General features: G+C 40.2%; 1 protein-coding gene across 1 annotated transcript in view; it reads left to right on the top strand.

Annotated features, from left to right (window-relative positions):
* RANBP9 (RAN binding protein 9) overlaps positions 1 to 22,208 on the top strand; it is a 177,713-nt gene that overhangs the window by 145,823 nt on the left and 9,682 nt on the right. The window contains 1 exon segment of the mRNA XM_029590684.1: positions 4,757 to 4,904. Coding sequence (XP_029446544.1) covers positions 4,757 to 4,904 — 148 coding nt within the window.

Here is a 22,208-nt window from a genome sequence, read left to right as displayed (position 1 = left end):
GACATTCCCCCCCCCCCCCCCCCACACACTTTTGGGGGAAAAAAAGTGTGACTAATGGACCGAAAAATACGGTATATATAATTCTATGTTATAAGACTGAAGAGGGACCCCACATGGATGTGTGATATAGGGTATGTGTCAAGTCAAAGTTCTAGAAACTTTGACATAAGTTTTCTTTTTCGGGGCTTCATCTAATGATGTCACCCATGTGTGAGAACTAACATCCTGCTGTCCTTGGAGAACACCTGTTACAGGTAAGCAACTCTGCTTTCTTTCCCAGAGATGAGAAGGTAATGGTGCTGGATCGAGTGGGAGATGTCTTTCTTTCAAGACTAAGGTCAGTGTACAGAGTTCACGGACCGCTTTGATAGATTGATTTTCAGTTTTAATGATCTTCTTTCTCCTAGGACAGTGGTTCTCAACCCTGTCCTGGGGACCCCCCAGCCAGTCGGGTTTTCATGATATCCACAATGAATATGCATGAGAGAAAATTTGCATGCACTGCCTCCATAACATGCAAATTTTCTCTCATGCATATTCATTGTGGATATCATGAAAACCCGACTGGCTGGGGGGGTCCCCAGGACAGGGTTGAGAACCACTGTCCTAGGACAAGCAGGATGGTAGACATCATGTGTGGGTGACATAATCAGATGGAGCACGGCACGAAAAACTTCTGTAAAAGTTTTTAGAAACTTTGGCTGGCACACTGAGCATGTCACTATCCTCACGGGGTCTCCCTACAGTCTCTTCTTTTCCACAGAGTTGCCTTCCTTTTTTCCTAGGCCACACGCTCACCATGAACGAGCAGTGCACACTCTGGATAATGAAAGGGCTCTGGCCTTTTATTTAGAACGGATGGCACCTCACTGCCTGTCCACTCAGGTTTTTTGTCTCCTTCGACAAAAACAGATTGGGGGTCGCAGTGTCTAAACAGACCTTATTCCATTGGCTTGCGAACTGTATCTCCTCCTGCTACACTCAAGCAGGCTTGCAGCTTCAAGGCCACGTCAAGGCTCATTCTGTTCGGGCCACGTCAGTGTTGGTGGCTCACTTGCATGCCATTCCCATTCACGAGATTTGCAGAGGGGCGACCTGGAGTTCCCTCCACATGTTCGCCTCGCGTTATTGCCAGGATAAGGATGGCCGCTAGGACAGTTGTTTCAGGCAGTCAGTCCTTTGTAATCTCTTTCAGCCTTGAAATCCCAATTCTTCCTATCGTGGGCCCTGTCCTTGGGTGTAGGCCTGCGCCCCTAGTTTTTTCGCTTCTCTAATTGTGCATGCTGGCACCTGTTCTATACTACATATGTTGGAAGCGGCCTGGAGCTACTTAATCACCCATGTGTGAGGACTACCATCCTGCTTGTTCTGGGAGAAAGCAGAGTTGCTTACTTGTAACACATTCTCTAAGAACAGCAGGATATTAGCCCTCACGAAACCCGCCCGCTGTCCCACAGAGTTGCATTTCTCTTTTTGTTTTATTTTTTGCAAACTCTATAAGACTGAAGAGGGACCTCACGTAGACGCGTGGTTAGCGGCATGCTGGGCATGCTCAGTGGGCCAGTCAGTTTCCCGCGCCGGGCTCCATCTGATAATGACACCCCATGGGTGAAGACTAATATCCTGCTATCCTTGGAGAATACCTGTTACAGGTAGGCAGTTTTTACCTTTTTTCTAAAGCCTAATAATCTTTCCTCAGTTCAGCCACTAAAGTGTTCCACAGTGTAAGGCCTACAAAGGAAAAGGCTCTAGCCTTATTTATTTATATTTCATGCCTTTTCATTAGTAGCCTAAGGCGAGATACATTCATATACAGCAGATATTTACTTTCCTGCATTAAAAAATCTTGCAAAGTGGGAACTACTAAGTTACTCCTCTCAGAACAAAGGGAGCAAGTTGCAATATAGCGATTCATTAATCTTTTAATGCAGAGGCCTTGTGAAGATCAAAACTTTAATGACACGCTGCTTTGGAAGCCAGTTAACTCTCTCAAAATAGGGATGATACTATCAATAATTCCTGTGGCATTCTGTACCAGCTTCAATGCTGGAGTAGTTTTTGATAATCCAATATATAAGGCATTGCAACAATCCACATGAGTTAAAGCCAGCACTTGAGCTCATGTCTCATCATTTTAAGTTTGAAAATGCTAATCTGGAAACCTTTCTTATATGCAGTTTGAGGGATAAATACTAATCTAATAAAGGCCTCCCTATAGTTCCTCATTTAGTCAAATGTCTATTTAGGGCCAGGTTAGAGCAGGAAAGCCATTTGGTTACAGCCAGGATTATGCAGGTGTTGAACTCCTAGACTAATGATTATTTTGAACAGCAGTTAGATTTTCTGGAATATAGGGACGCCCTCTTGTATCCAAAGAAGAAAGTAGTCTTATGGCTTTGAACTTAAAGGGCTCAGAGTCTTACTACTGGTGTCTAGATCTCTTGTTTCCAAGTCTACCACAAGCATGGCCCATTTTACAGGCCCTAAAATGCAGCCAAATATAGTATTTTGAGCAAAGACCTTGCATCTTACTCAATTTGCTACTGTTCTGGATGGGATACTTTCTTCTGAGGAGTCTAGAATACAATTCCTTTGCTGTGGGAGGTCTCCTTGACTTGGAACCTGAGCTTAGATTGGAAGGGATCTGGCCTTTCCTTTTGAGCCTCATAGGGTAGGATCCCTTTGAAATTTGTTGAAATTGGTCTCCTTGGTGTACTTTGATAGCTTTAAAGGAAAGGGGGTATCTGCACTCAGAATTCTCCCTCTTCAAAGGAAGTGTTTCACTTCTGTTGGAAGTTGGCTTTTCTCACTTTTGGCAGTGAGAAAGTCAGATGATATATTCAGGACAGGGATGGCCATTCTCAAGTCCATTGTAAGTCACCTTTGACCAGCTTCTTCTTGGTTTATTGATGTGTCCTGTTAAAGCACAGTGACTTCTAAGCCACTGATTTCAGGAGGAATCAGAGAGGAGTGCTTTGGTTCACTCCAGCCAGGATTTGTAAGCTCTAGAGAGCTGGTGAGCCCACTCAGTGAGAGTGCAGGAGTCCTAGTAAGCAAAATCAGAATCTTTCTTTCTAGATGATGATGGTAAGGAAGCACTCCCATCTCCTTTGCATCCCTGTTCTGAGTACCTTAGTGTGGGTATGCAAGCCAGGAGAGACTATGCTTTGAATGCAAGAGTCCTGAGAGCTATCATGGCTTTCTCCTTCCTGGTCTGGGTGGAGCTTGGGTTCATCCCACATGTCTAGGCTGATCTGGCATTGATAAGGAAGGTGAAATTTAAACTTACTTGTTAATTTCCTTTTCTTTAGTCCTGCCAGACCAGTCCTGATCCTACCCAGGAAAGCTACGGTAATCGAGGGCTCTGTCTGACAAATGGGTATGTTGCCTACTCTGAAGGTAGTTGGCCTAATTTTGACCTTGGTAGAGGGATCATGTTATACTTGGTTTAATGGCCATGGAGTTTTAATGACCATGGGGTTATTTTGCTGCATCGTGTTTTGGTTGCGTCTATGATTCAGAAGGCCTCAGCAGTGCCAGTGTGTTAATGTTATTGAACTTCCATTTTTCTAATCGCTTTTTGTTTTGTGCTATGATTTGGAAACCAAAGCAAAAAAAATTGCCTTCATTTGTCTTAGCTTTGACATAGGGTACTGAAGGCAGCATTGGACCCTTATAAGGGAGAGTGAAGTCAGCTATGAGCTTTTTTTCTCTGTCTCTATCTGCTGGCAATGGGGACATAACCCACTTGTTGGACTGGTCTGGCAGGATTTAAAGGAAAGGAAATTACCCTTTTCAAAACTTATCCTTCCTAATTTCCTCTTGTAATCAATAAGAGAGGCTTTTAAACAGCAGATTTGAGCACAGGGACCACTTTGCCTAAATCAGGTTACAGAACAAGCCTCAAGTAATAAAGCGGGTGCTGAGGATGGAGGGGCTCCAGCCCGTAATAACAAAGAAGCTCTGAATCACAGGCAGGAAAACGCTCTCCTCACTGTCTAGGTAGAAACAGTAAATTCATAAATGCCAATTCAATTATAAAGCCCAATAGCAACAGGTTTTTTTTGCAGGAAAATGTTCGATACCAATTCACTTATAGATCTACAAGAACTCTAACCATCAGAAAGGTGGGAATAGTACCATATATTGTCCAGATATCAGTGTGCATTGAAGAAATGTATTGCTTGCTAGTTTAAGTAGAACTTGGAATCACATCATTGAATTGAGAGGCAACAATGTATGTCATGTCAACCTTTATAGAGTTTGGGAGTGTGTCAGAAACCTTGTAGCAGATGAATACTTGGAGTTTGTTCTGCTTTCAGGCTTTTTCTCTCCTTTGGTTTATGACACACTACAGGGCTTCCAAAACTGCCAAGTAGCACAAATTAATTTTCATTGTGTGACCGAGAGCAGCACCTCTACTACAGGTTTCCTGATGGCCTGAAGTTTTACAGGAAAATAGATGAATTCTCCCCATAGTCTGGATTGTAGTACTTATTTAAAGATGTATATGTTATGGGTGTGTGTGAATATTTTTTTTTTCAATAGTTTCCTTAAATTACAGCTAGGCAGCCAGCAGCAGCAACTTCCTACTGTTGCTGTTAGCTGCCATGGATAACAGCAGCAGAGTAGAGTTGAAGCTGCTGGCAGTTCAAGATCCTGGTAAGCTTTGAGCACTGCCAAGTAAAAACAAAACTCAAAAAGGCCACCAAACTTGTAAGCTCTTATTTGTAACAAATTGTTTTCTGCTTTTTAGGTTTTGAAACTAGTTGCAGTAATGGAGTAATATCAAACAAAGCACATCAGTCTTACTGTCATAGTAAACATCAGTCCACCAACTTAAATGTGCCAGAACTCAACAGTATAAACATGACCAGGTCACAGCAAGTTAACAGCTACACCAGGTGAGTGACTCAGCAACTGCATATATGAAGCCCCTTTCATTGACACACACTGGAATCTACCCTGAGGATGGGATCCTCGACTCCTGTGGAGATGCTGATAGCTGACAGGACTACAGTTGGTGGGCAGTAGGCTGCGCATGCATAGCCACCTTGACTCATGTAAAAGTACTGTCGTCCGTGTTCTCTGTGGAGAATTTGAGCTTTTCATGACCAGTATCTGGGCAGTGGAAGATAATATGCAGTGTGTAATCTATGGAGGTTCATTCTTTCTCAACCTAAAAGGCTTCAGCAGTGCCAGTGTGTCACTGTACCTGAACTTCCATCTCTCTGCCTCTTGAGTCTGCCCTTAAATCTTTATCTTAAGCCAGGATTTCCCAAGCCTGTCCTGGGGTCTCCATAGCCAGTCGGGTTTTCAGGATATTTACAATGAATATGCATGAGAGAAATTTGCATAACATGAAGACTCAGTATATTCAAATTTATCTCATGCATATTTGTAGATAGATAGATAGATATAGATATATATATATATATATATATATATATATATATATATATATATATATATATATATATATATATATCCTGAAAACCTAACTGGTTATGGGTCCACAGGGCAGGTTAGGGAAGCCCTATCCTAAGCACTAGCAGTAATGTTCTAAATCAGGGCTTCTCAGCTCTGGTCCTCAAGATTTTGAGTTTTTTAATTTATTAAAAATGTATAGTCTGTGCGTATTGCACAATTGTTCACAGCAGATTACATGAAAATACACATTAAAAATGTTTCATCAAATTAATAGAACGAGTTAATTTAGAATGGGAGAAACAGGAATAAAACAAATAGACAAATTGAATCTGCCACATCCGCTGATAAGGTATCTTTCAGTACAGCACAAAAAAGCACTGCCTGGGGGGCCTAGGCGGACATTGTGTGACCAGATGCTTGCTTGTATAAGTACGTTTTTTTTTTTTTAAAAGTTTGGTCGCATTCAATTGTTCTAATATGATCAGGCAATGAATTCCATAGGTATGAGCCTGCAACAGAGAAGTCTCTGCTTCTGGTAACGTCCAAGTGTGCCGGTTTAATTGATGAAACTTCTAGTAATAACTTTCCTTCTGACCGTAATGAGTATGCTGGCTTGAATACTCTCCGTACTGTATTTGTCCAACAGTCTTGAGTTCCCATGAATTATTCTGTGGATGAGATGCAGTTCTGTGCCAGATTATCCAAGTAATAGGCAGCCAATGCAGCGAAGACAAGACTGGAGTAATGTGGTCGCTCCTGGGAGTGCCGGTTAAAACGTGTGACGGCATCCTGCACCAGCTGCAGTGGATGCGGAACGTAGCTTGGGAGACCAGTATAAAGCGCATTACAATAACCTGGACCGTTTAGTATTAACTCCTGAAGGACAGTTCGAAAGAACTCTGGCTCTAGCAAAGGATGAAGTTGTCTGACCATACAAAGTTTAAAAAAATGCAGACTCCGTAACTGCTTTCACCTGATATGTTAATGATAGTCTTGGGGTTTAATATTACACCAAGATTGCGTACTTGTTGGTTGACTATATCATCATAATTTTCAAACTAAGAAGATGGTATATTGCATGGAGGAAATTTACTGAGCACTAGGTCCTCCTGGTTTTTTTTTGTTTTTTTTTAAGGAGACTAATTTAAAGGGCTCAGACCAAAATGACATATTGTACACAAAACCTGGATAAAATCAGTGTAAACTCTGTAGTTTATGCTAAGGCATGCAAAAACTCTGGAAATAAAGGCAGCATTCCTGTTGTTACTTCTTTCCAATCTGATCTAGTTTCCCCAAGTCTGTTTAGTCCTATTAGAAATGAGATAAATCATTTTGTGTATAACACTTGCAATACCCAAAGATGACGATCGTGTCAGGAGTATGTTGTGGTCCAGGGTGTTGAAAGTGGCAGATATATCGAATACCAAGACACATTCCATACCGCTATTGAAACCTCTAAGAATTGTGTTAAAACCGGGTAAGAATAGTGTTTCCTTGCTGTGTAATCTTCTTCTAAAACCGAACTGGAACTCAAGAGCCACAACCAGGCCTGGTTTTGAGGATGTCTGCACTGAATATTCACCAGCTATATTTGCATATGCATGGACCAAGAACTAGCTTTATTGCATGTTTTGGTTAATTTGAAAACCAAAGCTGCTTGTGGTCCCAGAGGACTGGAATCCAGAACCCCTGTTCTACGTGATCTATAAATCATTGCTGGCTGTTTGGAGCCCGGGCTGCCTTTTGTGCGTAAATATCACAACTGAACCATGAGGCACCCTCCTGATATTAGGATATATAGTTTCAGAAAACATAAAAAGGATTTCAGAAATTGGTAAAGGGGCTTTACTTCTCAAAGTTTTCTTGTCCATAGGCTCTCTTGAACTGTGCTTTAGCCCACTGCTCATCCTTGGTTATGAGCAAAAAGGCATAGCTCTGTACGTTGGGATCCTGCTGGGGACATGTTACCTGGACTGGCCATTGTTGGAGACATGGTGCTGGATTTGATGGACACTTAGTCTGATCCATTATGCATTTGTTTTTCATGAAGCTGCGGGCTTGAGACCAGCGGTTTCTTCTAGCTCTCAGGGTCTTTGTCCTTACCACATGAACATGAGTTCATTTCTCACTTTGCGCATTTCCTTATTAGTTTCAGGGCTGAGAAACACTTCCTATATTTCCTTCAGAACAGACCATGTGCAGTTTAGCTGTGTGAGCTGAATTTTCAGTGCTACCTCAGCCCTGCTAGTCTCCTGCCATTAGTGAGAACAGCAGGAAGTGCATCAGTTCAAGAGCTCTGGCAGTAGCCATTTTCTTCAGAAAGTGCCCCCTCTCTCTGCCAGGTAGAACCTAGAGATCTTCTCTGCAGCAGTCTGTTTCGTAACCTGGAGAGCTCCCAACAGTGAGTTGTGCTTTCCACGATTTTTAGTCTGTTCCAGTAGCTTAAAGCTACAGCAGCTGTTATGAGAATTTTTTGATACAATAATGGGCTAACACAGGGAGGAGGAGTTTACCCTCTGAATGATGTATGTGGGCAGTGTCTAGTGACACACAATTAGATATCATTTTAAAAAGTTTATATCAGATGTCTGCTGTCTAGTGACTGTGATTGTTTGTTCCTTATTAGGGGTGAGGCTTAGCCAGACAGCTAGTTTAAAATTATATATTAGTTTGTGCTTTGGAGGTGGGTTTAAGATTGCCCTTTTTCTTTTGGTGCAACTTATCTCCTACAATAAACTTTCCTTATTGGACTTGAATGAATTTTTGTTTGTCACTGTTCATTACAATTATGCAATCTGGGGTTTTGACTGGCATATTATCCCACTGCTGCCAGGTTGCCATCCCCCACCTAGTTTTGGACTTTCTAGATAAAAATAAAAATTGTTTGAATGATGTCTGAAGGCAAGAGAATGTATGCCAGAGGATATCATTGCTTTGACTAGTGCTTGCATATATCAGTCAGTAGATGGTTCAGTATGCCTAGTCTGACAACAAGCCATCCCATTCCCTCTCCTCTCCTCCTTTCTGTTCCTTCAGGTGCCAAGACAGAAAGTGCTAATTCTCAATATTGGCCACAGCCAGGTTAATCCAAGACGTACTCATTTGGTCTGAATCTGATTGCAGGTAGCTGATTTGAGCCGAAGATCAGTGTATGGGTACTTGCCCTGGAAACAGCGAAAGGCGTTTAATCATCATCATAATCTTGGCATCCCTAAGCTCAAGAATGTTCCTCTTGTGATGGGTTTATCTTCATACCTACAGTGGTGGTTTAGAAGAGTCTCAACAAAATGCATTGGAGTTTGAGGCAGACATTTGTAATCAAGATAAAAAGGAATAGCAATTGATAAAATCACAAATACAATGGAAAATATAAAGTTACTTCAGAAACCACATCAAACCACTCAGAAACCACATCAAAATCTAACATAGAAATGGTTAGAGGTGCACTAACCTAAAGATGAGAGATTGATAATTGCAGCATGGGACAGTACACTACAAACAAGATGGCTGAGAACCAGCATAGAGAAAAAGGCAAAACAGACAAGTGCAGATTCAGTAGCACAAATGGAACTGGTTACACATCTCATTCCTGGATGTGACATGATGTCATAGGACTTATAATACAGAAAAGCACAATAAGAGGTAGCATGATTAATCCATTTGGAAACAGTGTAAACTCAGTAAAACATCACTGTATCAGAAAAACACTGGGATTGCATCGCTGACAGAATTGCAGAGAATGGCAATATCATGATTACCTGGTGTGTTTCCCATTTCCAACTGAGAAAAAGTTCCATGCAAGAAAATCAGACATAGTGGTAAAAGAAAAACACAAGTACAGCATTACTAATAAGTCAGTGCCAAGTGACTGCTTTGTACTACGTATGGCAAGAGATGATCGGGTATCAATAGATGCAATCAGAGTCCAAGAAAATGTGGCAGAGATGCAGAAATTCTTAATTTTGGTCGCCACTAGCTTGATTAAAAATATTTCCAAGCACACCTTAATATGTTACTGTACAAATTACACCCTATGAACTCCAGAACGAGGCTTTTTGATACAATACAATTATAGAGTGCTAGCAGTAAATTTGAGAGATTGTAATCATACTAACATTCTCTGGCTCATGAGTGAGGTTCATTCCTGTCATGGCTAAATAAATCCATATGGAGACTTTTACCCAGTAAATAATATGGTTAAAATAATGGTCAGCCAGTCTGTTATCAAAGGTATATCTAACGGATATTACCTGTGGGAGGAAGCAATTTGATGGTAGCCCGGAAAAGATAATGAAGGATTTCATGGTGGGATGGAGAGGGAAGATTGTTACCACAAAACATTTGTTTTTCCTTATTTCAGTACCAAATCATTGAAAAGCTGGTCACTTTAATGGAGCACTTTTTCTTGTCTTTTTTTCCCGCATCAGACAAGCAATGGTTTTGACAATTTGATGGAATAATTGTAGATTAGTCTAGGGGAAAAGTTGTGTTCTTTTTGGAAAACATGGAGCTAGAACCCACAGGACAGCTAAATGTTGATGGGTTTTTTTTTTAGAAAAGTACGGGATAGATTTTTAGAGCAAAATCTCTACTCCTCCACCCAATCTGATTTAAAAAAAAAAAAATAAATAAATGCAAATCTGTGGTCTTAAAATCTTTGTATTGTTCAGTTGTTCAAATGGTTCTATCGTTCCAAAGAACTGGGACAAGAGGGAGCTTTGCATCCCGTGTCCAAACTAAAGAATCTAACCTAGTATGTGACAAACATTTTGAGAGAGAATTGTTACATTCCATACTGCAAAGAGGAAGGCCGAGAGATTTTTTTTATTTTTAAAAAAAGTTCTATGCCACATTATCAGAGGTCCTAAACAAATTACATAAAACATTCATAAGAAAATAAGAAAATTATTACAGACAAAACATAAAATACAAACAATACTCAACTTCTTAACTATCCAGGCAGTTCTCCATCCATTCTTTTGCTAAATAGCCACCAGTACAAACAGTTTAGTCACAGTTCAAATTAAATGCCTGTTCAGTTTTTAAATGCTTTGTAAAAGTTTTGAAGCAAGCCTCTTTATGGAGGTCGTCATGGAGACCGTTCCACACTATTGGGCTAGTTATAGCCCATCTCTCACATGACTCAACTAATCTCATAAGGAGCAGAAGATACATGCAGGCATTGCCCTGAAGATTGCAAACTTCTTTTTGACCAATATATTTTTAGTAATGAGCTGATACATTTTGAGGCTTTTACTTAAAGCTTTATGAATCATTTAATATTTTATAATGCGCCCTCCATTCTGTCAGCAACCATTGTAATACATACAGCATTGATGAGATGTTTTGAAAATGAATAGATTCTTTCAAAATATGAGCGGCAAAACTTTGAATTATTTTATACGATCTTAACGATGACTGAGGGTTGCCAAAATAGAATTACAATAGTTTAGTCTGGATATTACTAATGACTTGTAACACTGGTTGAAAGTCATCTGGCTTTAAGTATGGAGTTACTACCCAGGAAAAGGGTTCTGGGCGTCATAGTGAACAGTACTTTGAAATCATTGGCTCAGTGTGCGGCAACAGTCAGAAAAGTGAACAATGTTAGGCATTATTAGGAAAAGAACAGAGTATCATAATGCCTCTGGGTAACTCTATGGTGAGGCTACACCTGGACTATTGTGTACAGTTCTGGATGCTGCATCTCAAAGAATATATAGTTACATTAGAAAAGGTAGAGAAGAGTGACCAAAATGATAAAGGGGATGGAATGGCTCCCCTTTGAGGATGGGCTAAAGAGGTTAGGGCTGTTCAGCATGGAGAAAAGACAGTTGAGGGGGGGATTATGTTAGAGGTCTCTAAAATCATGAGTGGCATAGAACATATAAATATAAATCTGTGATTTACTCTCTTAAAAAATACAAAGAATAGGGGACATGCCATGAAGTTGGTAAGTAGCACATTCAAAACAAATCTGAATTTGTTTTCATTCAACACACAGTTAAGCTCTGAAATTAATTGCCAAAGGATGTGGTTAAGCAGTTAGCATAGCTGGGTTTAAAAAAAATCCTGAAGAAGACCATAAACTGTTATTAACCAAGTAGACTTAGGACCAGATTTTTAAACTTATGAGCGGGCGTAGATTTGTTCGCGCAACCCGGCACGAACAAATCTATGCCCGATTTTATAACATGGTTGCCTATGCAAGATAGGCTCGGCGCGCGCAGGGGCAGCTTTTCGGGGGTTACACGCGTAACCTATCAAACAATAAAGATGGTTTATAATAGTTCACATACATAATAAAACAAAACCAGTACAGTACATAACATAATAAAACAAAACACAACTAACCTGCTATAGGCAGCTGCACATCTGCCATGCAGATCTTCATGCATATCATTTTTGTCAGATCATCTTCCTTTCAGCAGGCAATTCAGGGTTTAGACAAGATAGAAAATTTGTATCAAGAGCAGGATTGGATTTCAAATGGAGAAAGTGTGTGAATACATCAGTGCAAGACTTATTTGAGTTAGGTGTCCATCTTTTCATAGATTAGAAGCTGATTATGGGGGAAGTACAAGAAAAGCATTGCTATAGTGAAACCTATGCACCTAAGGTCTAATCATGCAGTAAACACAGGCCAATGCCATATAACCTCTGATAGAAATGATCATTGGACCAGATTCCATATGAAATTTAGTCAGAGTTTTTTGGTTTTTTTTTCCTTAACACTTGGGCAATGCCCAAGCTGGACCTCCCCCATTTTATTCTCATCTATTCAGGTAAGAGGAGTTTGGTCTCCGAAGATAAATTTGAACAATGGAAGACACATTGTAAATCATGGATGCAGTTAATTTAAGTTGCGATTCAACGTCAGTCCAAGGTGCTTGAACAAAGAAGAATATGTTGCACATGAATACATGTGTTTTGAAATGAGAGCAATTTTCAATACTTAGAATTTCAAGGAGTCTTGGGGCATAATATAAAAACTGGACTCAACAACTGTGTACAATGATTTGAGGACAAATGGGGAAACAAGTAACTCGGAAATACTAGAAGAGTCATTTGATCTATTGTGGATAGAAGAACTCTTAATATCTCAGCAATAAATACACGGGGAAGGTGAATGTTCAAGCAGCTACTTAAGCAGGAGGAATGTGGATCCTGGAAAATGGGAACTGAACAAAGTTTTTCTCAAGGCTAGATTTATTGCAAGAGGTTATCCTACAAAAGTGGTTCGACAAACGGGCAAGATTCATTGATTGGCAGTCTTTATTACAGTTCAAACCTCACAAGGAAACACCAGATTAACATGTGTATTGAGATATTCTATTTTATCTTCAGAGATTGCAGTGCTTATACGAAAACATTGGCACATTCTTGCTCGTCACAAAATCTTTCAAGATCCTCCTTTGATTGCTTTTTCTAGAGGTTTAAATATTCGGGATCATGTTGTCCAATCTTCCTTTTCTAAAATTCAAAAGGGTCCTGTATCAAGTGGACATTATATGTGTGAGGGTTGTGATTATTGTCATAACACTATTACTGGTGACACTTGGGTTGATCCAGTTAGTAGTTACTGAATATGGAGGAAATCTCTTACTGATTGTACCTCACACAATGTGATATGTTTTGATTTGTCCTTGCCTGAAGTTGTATGTAGGGCGCACACAGAGACCAATTAGAAAATGACTAATTGAACATCGTTCTAAAGTGAATACGGGCATGGTAAGTGTGCCTATACTGTAACATTTGATTGATAATCAACATTTGTTTTCTCAGTTGAAATGGACAGTGATTGATCAAGTTATGGAGTCTATACGTGGCGGTGACATAAAATTTTTGTTAAATTATTGTGAGCAATTTCGGATTTATGCTTTGAATACAGTCACCTTTTGGTTTAAATGAGGACCTGGATTGGGCTTCTCTTCTGTGATCATTTATTCATCGTTCAAGTTTTGTCTCTGGTTGTTTCCTTATCACATGAGACTGCTTAAATTCATGTCATTCATACAACGTTTGCTATGCAATCGGCTGAAGGATCTGCAATGCCGTAGGATTATGCATTGAGATGCTGTGAATGTTATTTCACTTTGAGAATATTCAAGTTGCCCCTGATAAAGGATTGAAGATTCAAAACGCAGGTACATTGGGTTTTTATATGGAAAGTACATTTCTCAGCACGGTGGTGTAAGCAAGTATTTTTTCACTTTAGATTTTTTTGAGTGCCAGCAATCTGTCGTTTTTTGTTTGGCATTTTTGATGAAAAAAATATATAAAAATTTTTAATATAAAAAAAAAAAATTCCAAATAAGATTGAATTTATGGGTGTTTGATTATAGCTAAATGCCAAGGGTTGCCTGATTAGAACTGATGATTGGCTAAATATGAAATCCCACCTCCCACTTTGAAAACATTTTTTCAAGCAGTCTTGATAAAATTATATTAAAAATTTGTGGTAGGGAATGTTGATTTGCTTGTGGTTTGGTTTTTTTTACAGTCCTTTTTTGTGGATTTTGTTTTTGGTTTGCTACATTTGTCTGTGGCAGGAAAGAGAATGCTAAGTAAAAAATTCAGATGAAACATCAGGCATTTAAACTAGGAAGTGGAGTGGCGGGAGGTGGCCAATTAAATTGGAATGTCACCCCTAAGCAATACAGGAAGTGGGAAGACAAAGTAAAATCAATCAGTTCAAAAAAACAGAAAAGAGGACTAGCAAGAGCAGCTGGAAAGCTATGGCCACAAATGCTCATATTTTGAGCAATAAAATCCCAGACCTGCAGACCCTAATAGTGGGGGCGGAATTGGATATTGTGGCTGTTACGAAGACATGGTTCACTGAATCTCATGATTGGGATGCGGCCATCTCCTATGCTATAACTTAAGGAAGGACAGAACAGAAAAGGGAGAGGAGTAGCTCTTTATGTCAAAAACAATATTCAAACAACTGAATTGCAAGGGATGGGTAAAGAAGAAACATTATGGACCGTCCTAAAAAGAGAAGATGGTGCTTCCATTTTTACTAGTGTTATACAGGCTTCCAACCCAAACAGATGAACTGGACAAAGACCTGATCGAAGCATCCAAAAGTTGCGAAAGAAGGGAGAAGTGTTGCTTGTTGGAGATTTCAATCTTCTGGATGTGGATTGGAGCATCCCTTCTGCAGAATCTACAGATAGAGAGATAGTGGATGCCTTTCAAGGGGCTTTGCTCAAACAAATGGCAATGGAACCCGTAAGGGGAGGGTATTGATCCTCGATCTAGTGCTCACTAATAGGAATAATGTCTCTAATGTTCAAGTAGGTGTTTATCTGAGTAGTAGTGATCATCAGGCGTTATGATTCAATGTCACACAGAGTTTTGAATTTCACAAATACAGACTGTCAAAATGGGGATGTACCTGGAGGAAGAACTTGGAAGGCTGTGAGGAAAATGGGTGAGGTTGAACAGCAGAGGGCCAAATTAAAAGGAGCTTTACAAAGGCAATAAACCTATTGGTTAGGAAAATAAAGAGTAAGAGGAAAAAGAAACAGATCTGATTCTCTAAGGAGCTGGCTGAAAAAATTAAATCAAAAAACAGCATTCAAGAAGTATAAAGGATAAAAAAAAAATACAAGGAAGAATATGTTAAAAAAAAAAAAAAGGGAGATGAGGAGAGAAATCAGGAAAGCAAAAAGTCAAGCAGAGAAAAGAATTGCCAAAGAGATAAAGAGGAGAAAAACATTTTTCAGATATATCTGAGAAACAAGGGAGGCCCGAAATGGTACAGTGAAATTGAAAGGTGGCAAGGGAGCACTGTGTGGAGATAGATGAAGAAATGGTGGAAATATTAAACAAATACTTAAGTTTGGTGTTAACTAAAGAATATTCTAGAGAAGAACTGTTGCTGGTTGACAAGACTGTAGATGGAGATGGGGTAGATGAAACTTCATTTACAGAAAATATATGGGAAGAGCTAGGAAAACTGAAAGTGGACAAGGCCATGGGGCCAGATGAGGGAAGGAGCTCAGAGATGTCCTGGTGGGTCCGCTGCATGACCTGTTCAATATGGGAGAGGTGCCAAGTGATTGGAGAAGAGCGGTGGTGGCCCTACTTCACAAGAGTGGTAGCAGAGAGGAATCTGGAAACTACAGGCTGGCTAGCTTCACCTTGGTGGTGGGAAAATTAATGGAGACTCCGCTGAAGGAAAGGATAGTGAACTATCTACAGTCAAGAGGATTGCAGGACCAGAGGCAGCCTGGATTCACCAGGGGAAGGTCCTGTTGGACAAATCAGATTTTTTTTTTTCCATTGGGGGACTAAAGAATTGGATTGAGGAAGAGCACTCGATGTGATCTACTTGGATTTCAGCAGAGCTTTTGATATGGCCCCTCATAGGAGACTTGTGAATAAAATGAGAAGCTTGGGAGTGAGCACTAAGGTGGTGGCCTGGATTGCAAACTGGCTGATGGATAGAAGACAGCGTGTAATGGTATGTGGAACCTACTCTGAAGAGAGAACAGTGTTCAGAGGATCAGTGTTTGGGACCAGTTCTGTTCAATATCTTTGAGCGACATTATGGAAGGGATAGAAGATAAAGTTTGTCTATTTGAAGATGATACTAAGATCTGCAACAGAGTGGACATGCCGGAAGGAGTAGAGAGAATGAGACGTGAATTGAGGAAACTTGAACAGTGGTCGAAGATATGGCAGCTGGGATTCAATGCCAAGAAGTACAGAGTCATACATCTGAGGTGTGGTAATCTAAAAGCGCTGTATATGATAGGGGGTGAAGGGCTGTTGTACATGGAGCAAGAGAGGGACCTTGGGGTGATAGTGACTAGTGATCTGAAGACTGCAAAGCAATGTGACAAGGTGATAGCTAAAGCCAGAAGAATGCTGGGCTGCATAGAGAGAAGAATAACCAGTAAGAAAAAGGTGATAATCCCCCTTGTTCAGGTCCTTGGTGAGGCTGCACCTGGAGTACTATGTTCAGTTCTGGAGACCACATCTCAAAAGGGAAAGACAGGAGGGAGGCAATCCAGAAAATGGCGACCAAAATGGTAGGGGGTCTCCAACAAATGACTTATGAGGAGAGGTTGAAGGACCAAAATATGTATACCCTGGAGGAGAGGAAGTGCAGGGGAGATATACTTACCTTCAGATACTTGAAAGGTTTTAATGATACACAATCAACAAACCTACTCAGAACCAACGTCAGGAAATATTTCTTCAGAGAGGCTGCTGGATACCTGGAGTGCCCATCCGGAGGAAGTGGTGAAGACAATCCGTGAAAGATTTCAAAGGGACATAGGATAAACTCTGGATTCCTAAAGGCTAGAGGATGAAATTGATTAAGGGGGTAACTTGCTGGTGTGCAGTTACTACCCTTAATCAATAAGCCTTCATATTGTTGGTGCAACTACATTATTGCTCTCTGCTTCAACAGCAGGGTGAAAAGGGAAAATAGATTCAGACAACAACCAACAAGGACATTGAAATTTATGGTCTGGGAAACTGATAAGTATGGGGGTGACCTGTATGGCACAGCAGATACTACCATAAACTTGCTGAGCAGACTGGATAGAACGTTTGGACTTTTTCTGCCATCTTTTCTATGTTTCTATGGTGCACTTCCACTCCAATCTCAGCCATTAAACTCTCTAGCCCTATAGCTTCATTCACAAGTCTCCTTCTTGCTCTGTTGCTGAGTTTTGAGGGACTGCCTTGTTTAGGCAGTGTATGAGTGGTATGATGCAGTTTCCATTTCCTCACAATTGTTCCAATAGTGTTCACTGGGATATCCGAGCACTTGGATATTATTTTGTGGCCTTTTCCTATCTTGTGCATGTCCATAACGTTATCTTTAATTTTCTTAGAATGCTCTTTGGTCTTCATTTTCACAGCTTTTCTTCAGATTCACAGTCATACTAATGGTACTGGAATGAGAGGGGTCTTTTATCCAGAAAATCTGACCTTTTTAATGATTCACAGGTAGAGGCCAATTGTAAGCCCATTGTTAGGCAATACCTTTCATTTGTGCAAACCTGGAGCTTCTACAGCACAGAGGGTTGAATACTTATGTAAGCAGCATTTTTTCAGTTTTTAATTTTATTTTATAAAAAAATACAGAGAAATAATGAATTGTGAATTTAACAATTTTACTTTTAAGTGCATACTGGTTTGTAATAAACATACTGTCTGGAACAATCTGCGTGTGTCATTTTTTATTCCATACAAATCTGACTTTTCAGGTGGTCGAATACTTTTGCGAGTCGCAGTACATTTAAGACACATTTAGGGATTGCAGTATTCGTAAGTGCATCTTCTGCCAGGTCCTTTTCAAAGAGGTTGGCACTAGCTGAATAGATCTGTAAAACCACCATTATCGAGTTCATTACACCTCAAAGTATTATAGGTCAGACAGATGTATGTATAACATTATCCAAGGGATTTAGACATGAGGCAAGATGTGGTGGAAGGAGGATAATCAATGGGACACTGATACCAAGGTATAAACTATGTCTATATAATAGGGCAGATCCAGTAAGTGGAGAGGTGGCACTGTATGTAAAAGATGCAATAGAATTGAACATTAAAAAAAAAAAAATTCCTCCAAGAAACAAAATGCACTGTTGAATCCTTATGGATAGAAATTCCATATGACTGGGTAAGAGTATAGCAGTGGGTATATACTACCGGCCACCTGGCCAAAATGAAGAAACAGATTGTGAAATGCTAGCTGAAAAAAAAGCAAGGAAATTTGGCAACACGATTATAATGGTAGATTTCAATTACCCTGGTATTAATTGGGTCAGTGTCTCATCTAGACATGCTAGAGAGGTTAAGTTTCTAGATGCCATAAATGACTGCTTCATGGACTAGTAGGTCCCAGAGCCAATGAGAGCAGCAGTTTTAGATCTAGTCTTCAGTGGAACACACAGCCTGGTACAAGGAGTTACTGTGGTGGGGCAGCTAAGCAATAGTGATCATAATGCAATCAAATTTGACATAATCACTGGAGGGGAAGATATTAAGTAACACTACAGTAACATATAACTTTAAAAAGGGACATGTGATAAGAATGAGGAAATTAGAAAAAAAACAGTGGTTGCTAGGTTTAAAAGTTTTCATGAGGTGTGGACATTTAAAAAATACCATTTTGGAAGCCCAGATAAAATGTATTCCAGCTATTGAAAAAGATCAACAGAAGACCAGGCAGCTGCCAGCATAGTTTAATGGTGAGGTAAAAGACACAGCTGAAGCTTAAAAGGGCATAGTCACAAAATGGAAAACAGACCCAAATGATGAAAATAGGCAAAAACATAAGCATGGTTACACAGAGAGAGGCTGTGAGAAAAAGCTTGAGTGAAGCAAAAACGAATAACTTTTTGAAGTAAGCCTGTGAGGGAGTCAGTTTGGCCGCTAGATGACTGGGCAAAAGGAGTGCTCATGGAGGGCAAGGAAACAGAAAAACTGAATGAATTATTTGCCTCGATCTTTACAGAGGAGGATGTTTGGAACATATTCACACCTGAAATATTCTTTAATGATGAAGAATCTTTAATGATGAATCTTTAATGATGAAGATAATGAATCTTTAATGATGAAGATTCTGAGCAACTAAAACTAAAACAAATATCTGTGATCAGGTGGACAAACCTAAAGAGTAAAAAATTGTCAAGATGGGATAGCATCCACCCCAGCGTCCTAAATGAACTAAAACATGAAATCTGTAACCTATTTAAAACCACAATTCCAGAAGACTGGAAGGTGGCCAACATGATGCTGATTTTTAAAAAGAGCTCTGTGGTGATCTGGCAAATTATAGAGCAGTGAACCTGATGTTGGTGCCTGGCAAAATGATGGAAACCATTTTTAAGAACATACAAAAAGACATTAATGGAGAAGAGTAAACATATTTTAGCAAGATGAAATCTTGACTTACCAATCATTTAATATTTTTGGAAGGTATAAATAAATGTGTAGATGAAGGTAAGCTGGTTGGTATGGTGTATTTGGATTTTCAGAACATATTTGACAAAGCCTTCTATGAGAGACTCATCAGGAAATTGTAAAGTTATGGGATAGGAGGCAGTGTGTTTGTTATAGATTAGTAACTGGTTGAAAAGCCAGAAACAGAGGATAGAATTAAATGATTGGTTTTCCAAATGGAAGAAAGGTTGTTAGTAGAATACCACAGGGATCGGTACTGGGATCTGTGCTGTTTAACATATTCATAAATGATCTGGAAAAGGGAACAATGAGTGAAGTGATCTTATTTGTAGATGACAAAATTATTCAAAGTTGTTTAAACGGCAGTGGATTGCAAGGAACTGCAGAAGGATCTTGTGAGACTTGAATACGGGGCAGCTGAATGGCAGATGAAATTTTAATGTGGAAAAGTGCAAAGTGATGCACATAAGGAAAAATTCCAAGTACATGCTACAGATATACGATGCTGTGTTGGGAATCACATCCAGGAAAAAAAATCCTTGAAGTCCTTGTGGACAATATGTTGAAATCCTTGGCTCAGTGCATGGCGGCAGTCAAAATGGAGAATAAAACGTAAAATATCATATTGCCTCTGTACTGATGGTGCATCTGCACCTTGAATATTGTGTGATGATCTGGTCACCCCATCTCAAGAAAGACATAACAGAACTAGAAAAGGTGCCGAGGAGGATGATAAAAATTGATAAAGGGAATGAAACAACTCTCCTATGACAAGAGGTTGTGCAGGTTAGGGCTCTTAAGCTTGGTAAAGAGACTACTAAGAAGGAACCTGGTAGAAGTTTATAAAATCATGAGTGGGATTCAGGGGCGGATTGGCCTATCGGGATTGGGCATCCCCCGGTGGGCCGGTTGCTCTGGTCACGTGGTCTGCCGAGCGCAGCCATGACAGAGCCGCGCTCGGCAGACCACGGGGTATCTCCTGAGCTGGCCTGGGCGGAAAATCCCCGGGCCGATCTTTACCTGGAATCTGCCCCTGGTGGGATTGAATGAGTAGATAAAGGACAGTTACTTGTTCAACACCACAAGGGGTTGCCATGAAACTAACCAGCAGATTGAAAACAGATTGTAGAAAGTACTTTTTTCACTCCATGCACTGTCAAACTGTGGAGTCTGTTGTCAGAGAACGTGATCAAGGCGACCAGCCCAGTGAGGTTTAAAAGACTTCGGACAAGTTCCTGGAGGAAAGGTCCATAATACAAAATTAGCCAGATAGACTAAAGAAAGCTATTGCTATCCCTGGGAGATCTACTTTCTGGAATCTACTTTCTGGAATCTATCAGGTACTTGTGACCTGGACTGGCCACTGTCAAAGACAGTAGGCAAGGCTTGATGGCCCTTGGTCTGACCCACCATGGCTGTTCTTCTGTTCTTAGGTAAATGGGCAGCTATGGGAGATGGGAAATTGAAGCTGCATGGGTTCCCACAGCATAGCAACTTGAGAACATAATAGATAATAGTGGATGGGATCAATTGACCCATCCAGTATGCCCAGTTTTTTCCCTCTTTTTGGTTCTCTACCTCCTTTTATTAATCTCCATATTGAATCCTATCTGCTGCGATGGATCCTCTTGACCCTTTTACCACCACCACCATCTCCTCTCTCCCTCTCCTTTCTTCACTTTGGTTTTTCATGTGGAATTATTGATTTTGTCAAACCATTACTGCAGTGATCGCAGAAGCCACCAAAGCAGCCCATGATACACTATCAAGTGTTTCTTGCTTTCCCTAAACTTCAGATTAAAAAGCAAGAACTTAAACTCTTTAACATGGGTGGAGTCTGAATTGAGGGGGAGGAAATGTTCTGGGTACAGGAGGAGGCCATTTTTTCCTTATGTTTTGCTGCTTAGAATGCTAAGTACATTTTGTGGGAAAATTTGCAAAATTACAGTTAATCACCTGAAGTAAGTTGAATGCTTTGCCAACTCTCCTTGTTAGAAGCAGCTCTCTGAATAATCACTGGCCCTGTGCTCCATGCAGAGGGGCAGAAAGATCCCTGGAGTTTTTGAAACGTGTGTGTGTGTGTATATATTTTGGATATCTCTTATTTTGGAAAGTTTCTCTTAAAATATAATAACCATGTTTTCTTTTGCTATGTGTGCTCTCCTGAAGTCTGTGCGTGGCTGAGCATTGGCAAAGTTTCCTGCTATAATCTGCAGACTTAAATACAAAAATGTAACCAGCAGAAGTCGAACTGTTGCCTTCTTAACCTCAAGTAATCTGTTTGACCACAGATTTACAACCTTAGGAACTGAAGAGGAGTTTTTGTGTTTTCTTTAAATGAATGAATTTCTTGCAAAATTAACTACATTTTGTTAATCGTTAATTAAAAGTTGCACATTGCCTCCATTTTCAGGTGCTGATACTTATAATTGCAGTAATAGACTGCACAGGGAAACTTGCTGTATGTTAGATATGCTGGTGTTCTGCATCAGCTTTCAGCATCTCACACTCTGACCCCCAAGAGATTGCCAAGTGGTTGCTATTGGCCTCAGATACGTGTGTGGAGTTCAGATTTAACCACTTGTCTTCAAATCTGAGTTCAAGGCGAGTTACAGTTGGGTACAGCAGGAGCTTCCCTGTCCCCAGAGGGCTTACAATCTGAGGGCCTCATTGCTAAGCATTTTTCCCAGACACAAAATGGGAGAAAAGCCATAGTTAATCAGGCCCGAAGTTTTACCCAAGACAATGGACGGTGAAGTGACTTACCTGAGCTCACAAGGAGTGTCAGTGGAATGTGAACCCTGGTTTTCTTGGTTGTAAGCCTGCTGCTGTAAGATTAG

The sequence above is a fragment of the Rhinatrema bivittatum genome, chromosome 2, assembly GCF_901001135.1.
Source record: "Rhinatrema bivittatum chromosome 2, aRhiBiv1.1, whole genome shotgun sequence".
Classification (NCBI taxonomy): Eukaryota; Metazoa; Chordata; class Amphibia; order Gymnophiona; family Rhinatrematidae; genus Rhinatrema; species Rhinatrema bivittatum.
Note: the sequence above shows the minus strand (reverse complement) of the source record. Positions and strands in the feature narration are given on the sequence as shown.